The 18,560-nt window shown below is 45.4% G+C and overlaps 1 protein-coding gene across 1 annotated transcript in view; it reads right to left on the reverse strand.

Annotated features, from left to right (window-relative positions):
* LOC140207995 (NACHT, LRR and PYD domains-containing protein 3-like) overlaps positions 1–17,243 on the reverse strand; it is a 118,617-nt gene extending 101,374 nt beyond the window's left edge. Inside the window, exons 1-2 of the mRNA XM_072276527.1 lie at positions 17,234–17,243; positions 15,835–15,992 (exon numbers count right to left, since the gene is read on the reverse strand). Of these exons, the coding sequence (XP_072132628.1) occupies positions 15,835–15,992; positions 17,234–17,243 (168 nt within the window). The remainder of the gene's footprint in view (positions 1–15,834; positions 15,993–17,233) is intronic.
* Positions 17,244–18,560: the final 1,317 nt, after the last annotated feature.

Consider the following 18,560-nt stretch of genomic DNA (forward strand, 5'->3'; position numbering starts at 1 on the left):
GCTTTGGATGCAGCCAGTCCATCACAGGTAAAGCCTTCCCCACGACTGAGCACACTGACACGGAGAGATGTCACAGGAAAGCAACATTCATCATCAAGGCCCATCATTCATGCAAGTGATTCTCGCTTCTCGATGCTGCCATGAAGAAGGAGTTATAGGAATGCCCGGCTTCATAGCAGCACCTTCAAGAATAGATTTTACTTGTATTGATCAGGCACTTGAAGTGTAGGGGATAATTTCACTCACCCGAGCAAGGGACGCACATTCAAGGACTCCACAACAGCTGTCCTCGGTATTTACTTCACACTTATAGATCATTTTTCCCCCAGATTTGATGTCTTTGTTGTCCTCTACACATTGGCCTTTTGTCTGTCACTGCTGTGTGGAGTTTTTTCATTGATTGCTTTGCGTTTCTTTGAATGTCCAGTGCATACACGCAAGAAAATGAATCTCAGGCTTGTCAATGGTGACAAGTATGTACTTTGACGATAAATGTACTTTAGACAGTGAACGACCTAGAGCATTTCCTGTTAGGAAAGTATGAGTAAGATAGAACTTCTCTCTTTGGAGGGAAGGAGGATAAGGTGTGACGTAAATGAGGCATACGAGATTATAGAGGACATAAATCGAGTGAACAGCCAGACAATTTCCAGGAAGGGCGGGGTGTGATGCTAATGTTGAAAATAGGAAGGCATGATGTTAAAGTAAACAGAGAAAAATAGACAGATGGAAAACCTACAGCACAATCCGGGCTCTTCGGCCCACAAAGCTGTGCCGAACATGCCCTAGGGTTACCTATAGCATTCTATCCCTTAAAGCTCCATGTACCTATCCAAGAGTCTCTTATAAACCCTATCATATCCACCTCCAGCACCGTCGCCGGCAACCCATTCCACGCACTCCCCACTTTCTGCGTAAAAAAATTGCCCCTGACATCTCCTCTGTACCTACTTCCAAACACCTTAAGCCTGTGCCCTCTCGTGCTAACCATTGCAGCCCTGGGAAAAAGCTCTGACTATCCACACGGTCAATGATTCTCATTTTCTTATGCAGTACACTTCTACCAGGTCACCTCACGTCGTCCTTTGGCCCAAGGAGAAACGGCCGAGTTCACTCAACCTATTCTTATAAGACATGCTCCACAATCCAGGCAACATCCTCAAAAATCTCCCCTGCACCCTCCCTATAGTTTCCACGTCTTCCCTGCAGTAAGCCGACTGAACTCTCGGAGATGCCTGGCACAGTAGGAGAATCGCTACTCCCCATGTCGTGTTAGACATGCATTGCTATATTTCAATGGCAATATCCACTTCAACGATACACCCGATACCGCCCATTTTGTTAAGGAATATCACAGATTCCGTATCGCAGTTACATTTCCCAACTGTCGTCACTCGGTAGCTTTCATTCAACAAGAATGTTGGCTGTCGTCACTTTGCCTTTGCCCCTTTAGAACGCGAGCAATGATGGGAAAATGTGGAGAGAGAGAAAGAGAGAGAGGGGTGGAGAGAGAGGGGTTCGGAGCGTGCGAGAGGGACTGAGAGAAAGAGAAACAGAAAGAGATTAGAAAAGACAAAGAGAGAGGAGAAAGGGGAAGACAGCGACAAAGAAAGAGGGGGAGAGAAGAAAGAGAGAGAGAGAGAGAGAGAGAGAGAGAGAGAGAGAGAGAGAGATGCACAGCATACAAGATTCAAAATGGCACATTCTTTCTCCACATAAACTAGACTGACATGATAGTTTCATCCCTTCACTTGAACCTGAAAGCGGAATTATTTCTGGCTGTTTAACTGTTTGCTCGCTTCATAATTATATTTTATGATAATTAGTGAATGCAACCGTGCGATACTTTGTCATGTTATTAAGTGAAGTATTATATGTTTTATTGTACCAGTTATAGACTGAAATGTAGTGATAGGCTACATCTTGTTCATGTCATAACTATCACTATATTTAATGTCTTAACTATCACTGCACCCCTGCTAAGGGAATACAAGGTATGAGCACTGTAGAGTTTATAGATACACGAAAACAATCATTGGGTGCATCCGAAGCCCGACTAAATAGATACATGAAACACACCAAGTGAAGAAAACAGAATTATCAGGTCAGAAATAATTTAAAAATGGTTTATATAAACCACTGAAACTAAGTTCTATGCAACAAGGTGACACGAATCCCAGCACATATTTATCCAGAAACACAGAGATAATGAACTTTTGCTCTAATAGATAGTTAAACAGGGTTATGCACAATCAAGAAATAAGCTGCATTCGAGAGGGAAAAGATGGCACACGTACGACTGAAGAAATGCAAATACCTGAAGTTAGAATGTAAATGCTTACAGAGGTTATAAAAATCTCCACAACTTGAAAAGTACTGGAAATGATAATATTCATAATTATTGTTGTAAAAATTAGCTTGCCTTCATCCTTGCCTATCAATGGATGTCAACAATTTTCTCAAAAATCGTGAAAACGTAGGTGAATTGTTGACAGAAGGTAAAAGATATTTGTTCCCCAAAGAAGAAATCACAAAAAGATCCATCAACGTATAGTCCTATTACTTGTGTACAAACTATATGTAAAATTGTGACATCATGCATCTCGCAACTAATTACTACTCATGTCGATATCCACAATATATTTACACGAGTACAGAAACGATACCGTAAGGCTATGACAGGATGTAAAGAACAACTGATAATAGATTCCGTAAATATAAATCAAGCCCGGTAGAAAATCAGAATTCTTTCATGTTGCTCTATGGACTGCAGAAAGACATGTGTCCTATCTCTTACCTTGAACAGTAACCGAAACAAGCAGCTTACACAGAGAACAGAAAAGTGTAAAAGAGAAAAAAAATATGAACCATGCGAACCAGGGCATTACAATTATATTATTTATTTTTGGCATAATATCTTGGTCTGAAACTGATCTGGAAATTTTAATAAGAATTGGAACGACACATTTCAGAAACCATTATGTACATTGGAATGCGATTAGATTAACACTATCTGGGACAGAAGGGTGAAGAGGAATAATAGACGTTAAAAAAGCTACACAGAAGTCAGATGAATCTTCAAAGGACGAAAATATGAATCAGAGCTCCACGCAAACACAGGCAATTCCAATTGTACGTGTACTAAAATGAGACCACAACCCAGAAAAAAAGTGAAGACATTATCAGTACTGAGGAAAATGTTAACCAGTGGAAAACACCACCACGATCTGCGCAGAATAAATGCAACAAGGATGCGTAGACCGCCTGGCTCAGAGCTCTGTGAAGGATTCCTTTGGCAATACAGCTGCAGGTGGTTAACACACAAAATAAGATCAAAAATACATAATAAAAGACCGACATATTCGAGAAGATAAATGTAGAGATTGCTGGGGGGGGGGGGGAGGGGGGCGGAGGCAGTCCAACGTATTACAGGATCTTGTTGCAGATTAACAGAATCTGATTACTTACACAGGCACACTCTGTGGCAAACATCATTCGTCATGAAAACACACATAAATAAAATTACACTAATTAATATACTCACACCTTATTATAAATGCAAGCTTGATCCAGCTTTTGAGTTAGAATACCACGAATTATACTATGACCGATTATTTATTACGGGTAGGGCAATTCATAATAATCGTTCAGATATAATAATGCAGGATAAAGAAACAAGAGCATCTTTTTTTTAATAGATATAGCCATTACAAACAGCGTTACCTACAGACAATCAACGAGTTTAAAACACAATAAATATGCTGAATTAAAAGAGGAATTTGAATGTCTTTGGGACATGACCAGGGTATACATTATCCCGCTGATAATATCTGCAACAGGAATCACTATACAGAATAGTATTCAAAAATAGGTCTACACTGTAATATCTATGTAAATCTTCAGAAAGCCACAATGCTAAGTACCACTGGAAAAGCCTCATAGGTTGCTCATGTGTTAACCCTCTCATTCCCGGAATCATTGTAGTGAATCTTCTCTGTACTCTCTCCAACGTCAGCACATCCTTTCTTAAATAGGGAGACCAAAACTGCCCACAATACTCCAAGTAAGGTCTCACCAGCGCCTTATGGAGCCGCAACATCACATCCCTGCTCTTATACTCTATTCCTCTAGAAATGAGTGACAACATTGCATTCGTCTTCTTCATCACCGACTCGACCTGGAGACAGACATGAGATTAATGAGGAACATCTGGAAAACTTCTGAAATGCCCGCTTCGCTGCCGCTGCTACTGTGTGGTAACCAGAATCTCCGGAGCAGAAGGTCCCGAAATTCTCGGCTTTGCGTGTTTCTGCGGCGGGAGCGAGGCCGCAGGCGCTCAGGAGACTGTTTCGGACGGTTGGTCGGAGGTTCGAAGTTATCGGACGGACGCACTTAGTGTCGGCTGTGGTCGGCTGCTTCCAAGGCATAGGCAAGTTGACGGTGCTTGGAGGTTTACGGCAAGGAGTTTCTCCCTTTTCCCGCCTGCTATCGGGGACTGGTGACTTTGAGACTATTTTTACCCAGCCCATGGGTTGTTCTTCATCAAATTATGGTATTGTTTTGCACTGCTGTAACTATATGTTATAATCATGTGGTTCTGTCAGTGTTAGTCTTTGGTTTGTCCTGTTTCCTGTGATATCATTCCGGAGAAACATTGTATCATTTTTAATGCATGTATGCATTTCTAAATGACAATAGAAGAGGACTGAGTGTTCTCATAATCTAACCTTAAGGGTATCCTGCACGACGACTCCCAAGTCCCGTTGCATCTCAGAACTTTTAATACTCCTCATTTAAATAATAGTTTATTTCTTCTGCCAAAGTGCATAACCATACACTTTCCAACATTGTATTCATTTGCCATATCTTTGCCCATTCTTCCAATCTATAGTAACACACTCACGCGCAAACGCAAACACATAGAGTGGACACACATGCAGCACACACACAGACACAAACACACTCAGACACGTACGAACACAGATTTAAGTATGCCGACACAGACAGACACACACACATACACACACTGGCGCACACAATTACTGAAACAAGCAAACAAGCTCACGTAGACACAGATCGACACACACGCAAATGCACACACACACCAACACGCAGAGCCGCACACTATCACACTATTATCTTCACACAAACACGGATGCAGACACCGAAACACATTAACGCGCAGAGACAGACACAAAGAAATAGAGAAACACAAACCCAAACACAAGAGCATACAAACACATAAAGTCACAAACATGCACAGCAGCATTTAGACACACCCACCCACATAGAAACACTGATAGAAACACACCCACACAAAGACAACTACAGTTTCTCATCTCCATCTCCAGCTCTCCGCTGTGCTCTGTGTTCTTTCAGTATTCGTCAGATTTCGAAGTGATTTCCTCCTACTTTTTCTGAACTCAGCGAGTACGGTCCCAGAGCCATCACGCGGTACTCATACATTAACTCTCACCTTCCCTAAAATGTATTGAGTAGAGACTGTCCGAGCTCTACCCACTTCAGATATAAGCCCATAATTTTCCTGTTTCCCTTACGAACAATGTCATGCTTTTTAGCTCCCCGAACCAGTATATACATATCCCTCTGGAGGACTGAATACTTTCTTCCACATGAGCCCAAGTGTTCTCTGTATCCACGCTGTACCGACACAGACTGAGTGTTGTGTGCTTGCTGATCTCTTACAGAAACACATAAAGACAGAGACAGACACACACAACACACACATCACACACGGGCACGTACAGGTATGTAAACAAACAAACACACACACACACACACACACACACAGACACACACACACACACACACACACACACACACACACACACACACACACACACACACACTCAGCTACAGGAACACTCAGCCACTACAGACATACACACAGAAAAGCACGCACTCACTCAACAATAGACGTTGTGACCAAGTCACTGAAGAAATTGGAGATTGGTGGATATGAAAGTGTTTATTCATCAACATAAATAAACCTTTTCCTGACCCACTCCCCGCAGAGGCTCTCAAACTGAAACTACGTTGAGTTTATACTCTGGCAGACAATGTTAACAGTAGCCGATTTAATACAAGTTCACAAGCAATTCTGGCACAATTTACTTCAATATTTTGTGTCTGATATCACGTACTCCGTGACGAGTTAAAGAACCAGCAGACATAGAAATCACTTTGGAGTCTTGTATTGCTATTAACTAATACTATTTATTACTAACAATGTAATGCAGTAATAAAAATCAGATACATCGAACAGGATAGCAAAGATTATATGTATATAATTGTGGAAATAGAAAAGAACAAATTTCATCAAGCCTCGGGGTAAATAGTGATGAGTAAAGTTCAGTTCAGTTCAGTTGGTGGTATTGAGTTGAGTAGTGATGGAGAGAGAGAGGTGTTGTTGTTCGAGTAATCGGATGTTGTCGATTCTTCCCGTTGTGCTCCGAAATCCTTTTGAATTCACTGAATGTGAGCACAAAAAGGGGACGCTTTCTGTGGTGGAGTTATCAACCCAGGCGAGGAGTGGCCCCACTAATAACTTCCCAGCGGTCACACCTTTTCCACACTGCAAGAGACACTGATCGATTCTCCTTATCGATCCTCTAAAAAAAAAAAACACTTTTCTGTGGGCACAACAAAGCTCATCCAGTCTCCAAAATCATGTGTCTGTCTGTCTACCAGCCTCTCTCTCTTAATAACAAGGTGTTTGTCTTGTACACCCCGCTCTCTCTCTCTCTCTCGCTCTTTTCTAAAGAACAGTTCATAAGGATAATTCAGGTTCCCGTCGCACTGACAAAATGGTCCTTTGACGTACATATTTCCAGTAGAAGCACCTTGTAAGTTATAAGACACTTTGAAGGTTCAGACACTTTTGTTGGATCCAAGTAAATCACACATATGGTTAAAAACCTTCCGAGAACAGAAAACCCAGAAGCCCAAGACACCTGCTGTGAAGTTTGACAGGTAGAGAATGTAGGGAGACGATCACGGGATCCGATTAACATGACGTCACGGTTGGCACAGGTTCTGCGAGCCGAAGGGTCGGTTTCTGTGCTTGACCTTTCTCTGTCCTATGTAGGAGTAAGACAACAGACGACCCCAACGTTTATTTTCAGAGTGCGCTTTTCTCACAGTGGTGACAAACATGTTTATGAACCAGGACAAAGTTTGGTACCCTTCACACCAACAAGCTGAGGATGTTTGCTGGTAATCGGGAGTGGGAGATAAGGTTACAGTGGGATGAGCCGTGATTACAATTGGTGGAAAATCAGAGTGGGACGGCCGCATTACTCTCAGCGGGTCTCCTTATGCGATGGACAAAATGAGCACTGACACATCATGAGGAGCAGAGTTCTGTCTGATGGTGTTTGAAAATACCTCCTTTGCTGGATGAATGACAATCGCAACCCCTTAACACCCTCACAATTTCCATTGTTTACAGTTTCACAATTAATTCGCTAAATTAACCAGAATAGTGCGCCTCTGGGATTGCTCTTGTCTGATGTAATCACATTGTAATTGATCTGAAAATATTTTTAAGTAGGTTGAAATCTGCCCCTGCGGAGCGCTGAAATGTATTAAAACACAAAGCATGTGCTGCCTCAACATTTCATTGGGAGGGATCGCCTGCAGCATACGGAAACAAATCACCGGACGGAGAATATGTTGTCAATGTTGGAAAGCTACTAGGGTGTGGAGAGAATATTGTACGTGTGCATTGCCGTCATTGGAGTTCCCGGTGAGTGAGCAGAACAACTCATGTTTGGTATCTCTGCGTGTTAAACGGTGTGAATCTGTTTATGATCATTTGACAAGCTTCCAACTTGATGATCATTCCACAAATATCCATCAGTGATATTGATCCTGTCAATTGAATATTATAATTGTGCATTTTAATGACAACCCTCTGTCTCTCCTCTGATACACAGGATAGTCTCGAACGTTGTTTTTGCCTTTAATGTCACCTTGTCCAGAGTGTACTAGTGTTGGCGACAGGTAGCTCTCTGAAAGGTGTGACTGGAGAATTATACATTGTAGTGTTGACTCTTTCTGAGGTACTGGTCTGAGCGAATTTCTGATCCTTTAATGGTACCTTGTCCAGAGCGGTACCAGTGCCGAGGATAGGCATCTCTCCGGGAATGTGTGACTGGGAGGGTATTAATGACAGAGTTGTGCGGAGTTGTTCCAGGGCTGGGGACAGAACGCTTTCCGAGAAGCTGTAATTTGGACGTTTTAATGTGCCCTTCTCCAGAGGTGACCCAATGCTATGGACAGTGAAGGGCGACTCTGAGGGTAATACATTGTGAAGTTCACTGTTCCTGAGTTCTGGTTCAGAGTGAACCTCTGGTCGTACGTGTCGCGTCTCCCTGTGGAGTCTGTCACAGTCGGATTCTACTGCCCGTCGTTTAATTAATTGTGTCTGATCGCCTGAAGCAGTGTCCACGGATTGTGTGTTGTTGAAATGAACTCCCCTGAGGAATTAACCAGCTCAGCCTTTGCTTATTGAATTGTCCCCGCTTTCCCTTTGAGATCCGTCGTAAAATGGGACACAGCTCCGACCTGGAGAACGATCTCAGTCCAAAACGTTCTGTTAATCTGTATGGATGCTGCCTGATCTGCCCAGTTGTTCCAGCTTCCCTCTGGATCTGGATCACTCCTCGGCCCCATCACATGCTGAGTTTCCAGAGGCCTGGTCAGTCACGGTTAAATCAGTGAAACCGGTTCCACCAGTGACTGGAATCGGGATTAGCACAGATTATTGTTGTTCATGCAGATTATTTTTATTCCCGATCATCCTCCACACATCAGTTTATCCCCACACTGAAAAAGACAGGTCAGTGACAGTGTGACCCGTGTCCGATGCTGCATTAGCAGCCGTTCAACAACACACAGCACTGCTGATCTTTAGCTGAAACCCGGTGAACGGTTAATTCGCTGAAGGTACGTTCAGTAATGGCCAGTGTCTGTTCTGCTCTCTCTATTTCTCTCCAGTGAATTTACTGGCGATTGTGATCCTGTCCCGGGGGAAGTGCGGCCTCTCTACCTGCACCACTAGCTACCTGGTAGCCATGGCAGCGGCGGATCTACTGACCATTGTCACCGAGCTGATCTTTGTTGCAATTAAATTCTATTACTTTCTCTGGAGCTTTGTGAGTGTTACCCCCGCATGTAAGGCTATCGAGGTTCTGAGGTACACAGCCACAGACTGTTCTGTCTGGTTCACCGTCACTTTCACCTTCGATCCGTTTTTCTTCCATTTGCTGCCAGAAGCTGAAAACGAAATATTGCACCGGGGAAACTGCGGCTGTGGTTCTGACAACAACCTGTGTACTCTCGTGTCTGAAAAACATTGCCCGCTACTTCACACAAGAACCCTTAGTGATCATCGACAATGTACCGTGGCTCTGTAAACCTATAGACAATTATTTCACTGACCCCGGGTGGGTAGGATATGACTGGCTCGATACCATTTTAACTCCGTTCCTCCCTTTCGCTGGGATCCTGCTGCTCAACGCTCTGACAGTCAGGCACATTTTAGTGGCCAGTCGGGACCGTAAGGGGCTGCGGGGTCAGAACAAGTCGGAGAACCGCAGTGACCCGGAGATGGAGAGCAGGGGGAGGTCTGTGGTTTTACTCTTCACCCTCTCCGGCAGCTTCATCCTCCTGTGGATAACACTGGTTGTGAATGTCATATATTATCAGGTCACAGGAGGAGTATACGATTTCAATGATTCAGAATGGATCTTTCACTACGTCGGATAACTGCACGAAGACATTTATATACTCAGTGACTCAGTCGGAATTCAGGGAGCAGGTGGTCAGCGTGATGAAATATCCGGTGACCTCGGTGTTTCAGTTCATTAATAAAGCCGCGACCTGAGCACAAACCGGAAGCGGCCATAGTGTCGTCATTCTGGGCTCCAGCTGCCTCCATTCACCGCCGGATCTCCCGGGTGTTATTCCCTGGTCGATTGTCCTATGGACCGGCATCTCCGGGACTTTAGAAACAACAGGGACGTGGACAGCAAGACGGTAGACGATGGAGGATAGAGGATGGAGTGTATGCATGTGTGTTTGCGTGTGTGTGTGTGTGTGTATGTGTGTGTGTGTGTGTGTGTGTGTGTCTGTGTGTGTGTGTGAGTGAGAGAGAGAGAGAGATACAGAGAGAGAGAAAGGTGGAGATAGAGATAGATAGACAGAAGAGAGAGAGAGAGAGAGAGAGAGAGAGAGAGAGAGAGAGAGAGAGAGATGTGGTTACAAACTGGAGAGTGTGTGGAAAGCGTTTGCGGCCGGGACTAGGGGGCCTGAGCTATGGAAGAGTTTGGCCAGGATGGGCATTTATTGCTCAGAACTTAGGGAAGTGAGAGAAAACCAAACGTTAACGATTAAAATTGGCAGAGTTTCAGATCAGCCGGCCGGCGACAGTACAAAATCCCGCTGACGAATGGGTCTATAATACAGCCCCACTAGAGAGACACATCTTGCTTTTAGTTCGACCCACAGTCAGTGTTGGGCTGGCGTTGTAGAAGGGGAGGGAATTCACATGCAGTTTTGCGGTCAGTCCGCAGTGCACTACGGGGCTGTAGTGATTGGGTCCCATTTCTGGGATCAGTGCACAGTCACAGTGAGCTGGAAGGATTGTGTGAATAAAACACGTCCGAGTTGTTTTATGGCTTAACAGAACTTGCAGACATTTACGTCCATCGTGAACAAACCAAAAGCAGTCGCGGTCCACAGACGTCATTACGTCAAGCTCCATCTCTTAAAGTGAATAAACGAACTCAATGACAGTGTTCGTCAATTAGTCAAACAGTTAACCTTATCAGCAGATGGTGTTATTTTCCACACTTGATATTACCCTGCAGTGGCATCGTGACAGTGGGGCCTGTGGTGACGGAGGGGAGAATCAGTGTTGCGTCACCCTCAGTTTTGGGATCAGAGCACACTCTAAATCCAGTCTCCTTCTGACTCGAGTCGTCCAGTCTCGGCAGCAAAAGTCGTGAATCCTTACCGCGCCCTTCTAGGATAATTACGTACTTTCTGAGGCGGCCTACCGCAGATACACACACTACTCCAGCTGTGGTCTCACCAACGCGGAAGAGTACAGCACGGGAGATGGCCAGTCTACTCACCATGTTGTACCGAATCAACTGAACTTCTCGACATGCCTTACTAGTCCAATCCCTGCCGCATACACAGGGTTCACATCCCTCCATTGTCCACACATTCATGGAGTATCTCATAGTCCCGTTCGCATCTGCCTCCACCAGTACCCCGGCATTCATTCCAGCCACCTACCACTATCAGTGTGAACAAAATCTTGAAACGCATAACTCCTTCAAGCATTCTGAGTCAGGTTTAACATGATTGTCTTAGATAAGATGATTACTTTTAAATAAGTGTTTGGAAACGATAGTCCCTCTTTGCACCATTTATTTAAGTTGTAATCTGGAGTAGCGTTCACCATATCACCATAAGCGCTTGCCCTCTGGATTTAGACATTCCCTCCTTATGGGAAATCCCGGCTCTCCGCTCCGTGCCGACCTCTCATATTCCTATAGACTTGTATCAGGCCTCGCGCGGCCTCTGCTGCTGCAGAGAAAATATCCCTTGATTGTCCACACTCCTTATCCAGGCAGCATCCTGTTAAACCTCTGTTCCGGTGTGAGATGGCGAGCTGCCTTTCGGTGCAAATGGAGAACGGTAGCCTGTAACTGTGCCAGATGGCCCAGAGTGCTTTGCTGCCGGGCTACCTCCAGCTCCGCCCCACGTAAAACAGCCTCAGGTGTTAATAGGGCCGACTGTCCGGAATCCTCCCACTCATGTCTGGCAAATTATTTTCCGAAAGATGAGAATATCACACCGAAGATTTATTTGAAGTTACGACCAACCAATGAGCAATGTTGGCGGAAGATGGGCTGCGTTTACGAGTGTCTGTATTTGGGGAAGATAGCGCTCTCAGTGTTACATGGCCATGACTCGGAACAGGACCTCTCGCACTCAATTGCCTACTCCCACCGACCTGCATCGTGACCAAAATCCTCCATAACTTCGTCAACTATGTACTTATCCAACCTCATTGAAAACGAGTGCAAATGCAATACTTTTGCTGACAGCTCGGCCGCACTCTTACGACCCTCCGAGTGAAGAGGTTTTCCCCGATGTTCCCCTGAAACTTTCACCCTTAACCCATGACCTCTGGTTGTAGTCCCACCAAACCTCAGCGGAAAACGCCAGCTTGAATTCACCCTATCTAGACGCCTCATAGTCAAGTATGGCTCCACCAAATCTCCTCTCAATCTTGCACACTCGAAGCACGACAGTCGTAACCTATTCAATCTTTCCTTGTTACTCGGGCCTCCGGAGCCTGTATTATCCTTCTAATTTGTTCTGTCCTTTTTCAAACATAACATCCGATCTCTTGCACTCAGTATTTTGAATGAGGGAGGAAAATGTTCCAAAAATTGGTATTTTTGACTCCATTTACCTGTGACAAACTTTGATGAATTATGCACCTGTATCCCCAGATCTCTTTGTTCTACCAAACTTCTCAGCACCCGACTGCGGACTGTGTAAGATCTAGTCTACTTGCTCCTACCGAGGTGAAACGCGTCGCTTTCGTCTGCATTAAATTCCGTCTTCTCCTTTTCAACCCATTTTCCAATTGACCCAGATCCCCCTGAAAGCCAGGATGTCCTTCCTCGTTGTTCGCTGCACCATTACTGCTTGCATCACTTGGAAATCTGCTGATCCATTTAACCACACAACCATCCAGCCTTCATTCATTCGCATTTAAACCACGTGATATCAAAAACTGAGTCTGGACACTAGCAGAATAAAGTTAATGGTAACGAAACGTAAAGCGGGTGTGGACAATAAGTTCTTCCATCCAACCTATCCCAACCCAGTCACAGTTTCTTGTCAATAATATACAAATTGCCCAAGTGGAACGAACATGAGCAAAATAATTTGACTGATGAAAAACAAAGAATCGCCGATTTGAATGGGCAGCGACAGGTTTGCGGCATCTTCAGCTGTGTTATCAGCAACAGAGGAAGGCAAACTTCCCATGTGTGGATAAAACCGGGACCACTCGGCTTCAGACCTCATCACAGCGATGCTCTGAACATGGTTGAAATCCCCATGTGTAGAGATAGTCACTGGCTCTGATAACAGGGTTGCAAACATCCCAGCGAGTGTAACGTTGATCAGCACATTCCACCGGCTGCCTTTGTACAGGGGCGCTTCCGTCTGCTTCCCCACAGTCTTTGAAAGTTAGAATCTGAGCTCTGAAAGTGAATGACAGCACACTCGGCAATGACAACCAAAATCTTCATAAAATGTTCCTTCAGCTTCTCTTCCCCTACACAGGCCAGATTCTAATCAACTGGAGCGTGGCAAAGGTGCAGCGCGGAAGAAGGCCATTCGGCCCCTCCACCGTTCTGCTGCATAGCAGTTTTATATAAGATAAGTTATATGCTCGAATCATTGTGAGCTATTCTCGGGCTCTTATATGAGAAATGATCTGCTGGCATTGGGTGAGGTTTGAAGGAACTGTACCAGGAGTGATCCTGGGAGTAAATAGGTTACCATACGAGGAGCGTTTTATGGCTCTAGGACTGTACTCGTTTGAGTTTAATACAGTATACTGAGGGGGGGAGAGTAATCTCAATGAAACATATCGGCTATTGAAAGGCCTACATGGAATGGACGTGGAGCACGTTTCTATAGTTGCCCTCGAGGACCAGAGGGCGCAGGCTCAGAGTTCAAGGACGTTCTTTAGGAAAGAAATGAGGAAGAGTGTTATTAGAATTTGTGAAATCCATTGCCAGAGACGGCTGTGGGACCCAAGTCTTTGGGTACATTGAAAGCGGTGGTTGACATGTGCGGGATTAGTGATTGGGTTAATGGTTACAGGGGTAAGACATGTAAATGAGATGGAGACGCATATTTAGATCAGCCATGATTGAGGGGAAGTCCGCCATAGAAACATAGAAAAACTACAGCACAATACAGGCCCTTCGGCCCATAAAGTTATGTCGAACATATCCTTACCTAGAAATTACTAGGCTTACCCATAGCCCTCTATTTTTCTAAGCTGCATGTGCCTATCCAAAAGTCTCTGAAAAGACCCTATCGTATCCGCCTCCACCACCATTGCCGGCAGCCCATTCCACGCGATCACCACTCTCTGAGTAAAAAACTTACCCCTGACATCTCTCTGTACCTACTCCCCCCTTAAACCTGTGTCCTCTTGTGCAAACATTTCAGCCCTGGGAAAAAAGCCCCTCTCTATCCACACAATGCCTATCATCGTCTTATACGCCTCTATCAGGTCAACTCCCATCCTCCGTCGCTCCAAGGAGAAAAGGCCGTGTTGACTCAACCTGTTTTCGTAAGGCATGCTCCCCAATCCAGGCAACATTCTTGTAAATCTCCTCAACACCCCTTCACAGGAGAGTTGCACAGGAGGGTTGGGTACGAAGACATCAACGCCATCCCGTTTGAAACAGAGCCAATGAAACGCCAAAGGAAATCTCTAAGCTGTTCTTCACTGGGAAAGGAAGAATCAGTGAAGATGGGTTGCAGATGGGTACAATTTGAAAGGAGGAAGAGGAAGAAGAAAGTTGGAGGGCGAAGGAACGATTCTGTAGGCCGAATGGACTCATTCTTCTCATGGTATCGTCTTACAGTCTATAAGGGTCTGCACTGTGCTGTCATCTTCTAAGTGGAGGTCTGAGATTAGTGGTATTCCACAGGGATCTCTACTGGAGTCTCCGCAGTTTGTCTTATATATAAATGACGCAGTGAAGATGAACCTGGTTGGATTAATATTGGTGGAGAGTACAAAACCGACGACTGGCAACGAATACAGTGTGATATCCTGTCAATCATTTGCAGATGAGGGCAGAGAAATGGCAGATGGAGTTTAACGCTGCCAAATGTGAGGTGTGGCAACTTGGTGGGTCAAATGTAGAGAGACAGTACACTGCTAAATGCAAAACACTGAACAGTGTTAATGAGCATAAAGATCTTAGGGTCGAAGTTCATAGCTCCCTGAAGGTGGTTCTGCGGGATTATTAGGTGGTTCAGATGGCAAATGGCACATTTGGTCTTATTAGTTGAAGCACTGAATCCAAAAGTCAGGAGGTTATGTTGCAGCTTCATAAAACACCAGTGAGGCCACATCTGGAGAATGATATACGGTTGTGTTAACCAATTATAGATGGACGGTAAGGATTTGGAGAGGGTGCAGAAGAGGATCACAAGGACATCGCCTGGATTAGAGGGCACGTGCTATAATGAGAGGTTGGCCAAGCTTGTTATTTACTTTGCAGCGGCGGAGGCAGAGGGTAGATCTGATAGAGGTTTATGAGATTATGAGAGGCACAGATAGATTGGGCACACCGTAATTTTTTCCTAGTGTTGAAATACTGTATCTAATACCAGAGGCCATACATTTACTGTGAGAGGGGATCAGCTCAAAGGAGATTTGCGAGGCAAGTTCGTTCACACAGTGTGTTGGGTGGCTGCGGTGGTGGTGGAGACAGATACATCAGAGATTTTTAAGAAAAGCTTAGATAGACAATTGAATGTGAAGAGACTCGAGGGATATGGATATTATGTAGGCACAGGGATCAGTTTAGTAGCCATTTGGATACTAATCTATTTGGTTCAGCAGAACATTTTGGGCCGGAGAGTCTGTTCCTGTGCTGTACTGTTCTATGCTCTATGTCTATGCTCTATAACATTGTTAAGTCGACAATGTTTCAATGTGATTTTCAATTTAGTGTGTTATTTTACCATAACGAGCTCCAAAACTTCTTTCAGCATTTTGTCCAACTTTGCCAACCCATTCCTCATTTCCGCAAGAGATTCCCACATCATTCCCTGAGACTGGGAGCCTTTCCCCATCACCAGGCTGAAGAAGAGCGGTGAATCCTCTGTCGGGCTTCGCTTCTCTGTGAGTTATGTGATTTTCTTTAAACAATGAACTTGGTGAGTGACAGACTGAGTGAGAGAGAATGGAGAAGACAATATCTGCTCAGTGATGGGAAGTCCCAGTGACATTGAACACAGGAACTGTCACTGGACAGCCTCTTCACCCACTCTGTAAATTTCTGGGTTCGGTGATTAGCAGAAAGGTACTGATTGTGGAAATTACAAATCAGAATATTATGAATTAATTATTAATTTTATAACTTGGTCAGTTCTGCTAAACAAATGGCAATTGATGAAGGTCCTTTTGTATTATTTAATTAATATTACTTCCTTACGCCAAAACTAACCCTCACTGTGTCAGAATCAGTGATTAAATCCATCCCCAAACACTGTGCTTTCATCTCTGCACATTGCAACTTGAACCATCTCACTGAGGGTCTGATGGAGACACAACCCCTGCCCTCTGCACATGTGATCACATCTCCCCTGATTCTGACATTTCAAATACCCTCAGAATAGTTTTCTGATTCAGTCTGAAGATTATGGTACATTCAGCTCATCTTCAGACCTGACAAACTATGTCTTCCCACAGCTGGTTCCACCTGTTGGTGTGTCCTCTTTCCTCCACCTCCAGGGAAGCTGCATCTGCACACAAACCCCTCACCTGCAAAGATCGCCTATACTCCTGACACAGGAAACCACATCACTGCCACTTTCCCGATACTTTGTCTGAGTTGCTAATCCCCGGGTATACTCCCGGCTCACTCTCCTCCTCAGCAAGCCTCTTTCCTCAGTCACCATCTGTGAGATCATAACAGAACAACCAAACGATCCATTAGACAGTCCCTGTACCCCCCCACTGCTGACCAGTAAAAACTCTGTCTGCTCAGCCCCTTCTTTGAATATACAACCAGATCCGCATCCATTGTAAGGACAATTATATTTCTAAAGAGACTATGCAAACTCGTGTCCTTCTCTGATGCAGAGGTCACTGACACCCCACACCACTTCCCAATCTGCACTTGCAGCCCATGACGGTGACAGATATCCCAGACTCTGGGGCTTTCTAAGAAACACAGTGTTAACAGCAAAATTAGACAATAATTGATTTGAAGAGAGAATTGTTTCTTCCTGAAAGGACACCCGAGCTGTCTGACACAATGGACCAGATCCTCCCTTGTTTACCCCGTGTCCCGTATCCATAATCCCCGGGTGGCGGAATGTTCAATCATCCCACTTTCTCCCAACAACATCCCCCCACGCCAACACATCTTTCGCATCACTTACATGTCCACCATAACCTCTCCCAGCACAGACAGAGAGATTCCCTTCACCCCAGACCCCCTCCCAGTTTTGGGAACCTCAATTTAACGATGCCACAGAGAAGGCACGGGCGGAAAGCTCAAACCAGAGCAGCGGGATCGGAGAGCCCTGAGACTCCGACCATCCGGCAGTGCTCGGTCCCGGCCCTTTCCCACTGCAGCCGGTCCCCGACTTACACAAACCCGGAGTCATTCTGTTCCTCACCGCCGCCCGAAAAGGAGAACCAGCGGCAAATCCGGGGATCGGCACTGCGCCAGCAGTGGCCGAAGTTTCCCGCAGCGCTCCTACTTTTCGCCGGAGGTTACCACAGCGCCACAAGCGGCCGGAGGATCCCTCAGTCCCCATGCGTGTCGCCGGAGGTTACTACAGCGCCACCGGTGGCTGGAGGCGGACAACGCGGGGTGTTCAGCTGTTCGGCCTTTCACTGGGAGACGCTCGCCATCCACATCAGCTCCAACCAGCCAACTGTGTGCGAACTTTGATGGCAAACAAACATAATTCCTCTCAGCGATCAGCTTTCTGAATGATTCACTGTCTTTTAGAGGAAGGGGCATCTATGGTCTACATTGTCAGAGCGTTTTAGTTTTCCAGTGGACGAAGATTGCATGGACGAGAGGTCTTCTGTTGACTAATACGACGTGTATCTGGTCCGTGGACGTTTCTGGATCACTTTAGTAAACCAGTTGTTTATCAAAATACGAGAAGTAACCGATGTCACTCACTAATTAGGCCGAATAGCGGAGGCGGATCAGTCGAGAGGACATTACCACTGCTGATCCACCACCAGCTCCCGCTTAGAACTCGCCATCAAAGCGGAGCAAACCTTAAAGTAAATGTCGCTTTTTAAATTTTATTTCGATTTCCCTCCGAGGGTAGATAGGGGCAATTATATATCATCTCCTGCTGCCAAAGTCTGAAGTTTCGCTGAGAGGTAGGAGGAGACGCTCGGGGCATCGGCTTGATGACGGTTCCCTGGGAGGGAGAGATCCCGACACGAGAAGCGGGGTGGTGGGGGGGGATGAATATGGTGTGACAGCGGGTGGACAGGATGTTTGTCAGGAAGGGTTCATCTGTGGAAATGTCTGAGCGGTGGTGGCGAGCAGAGGGATTCACCGCATTGGGGGGCAAACACCGGCACACTGTTGACTTGCAAGTGGGGCCAAAGATCTGGGCAAAGTGGGAATAGGAGTGGTGTTGGAGGACACGGATGGATCTGCCTGGGGTTTTATTGAATGACAGGACGGACTGGAGTGGCCGAGTGGCCT

This window comes from Mobula birostris, chromosome 13, assembly GCF_030028105.1.
Source record: "Mobula birostris isolate sMobBir1 chromosome 13, sMobBir1.hap1, whole genome shotgun sequence".
Taxonomy (NCBI): Eukaryota; Metazoa; Chordata; class Chondrichthyes; order Myliobatiformes; family Myliobatidae; genus Mobula; species Mobula birostris.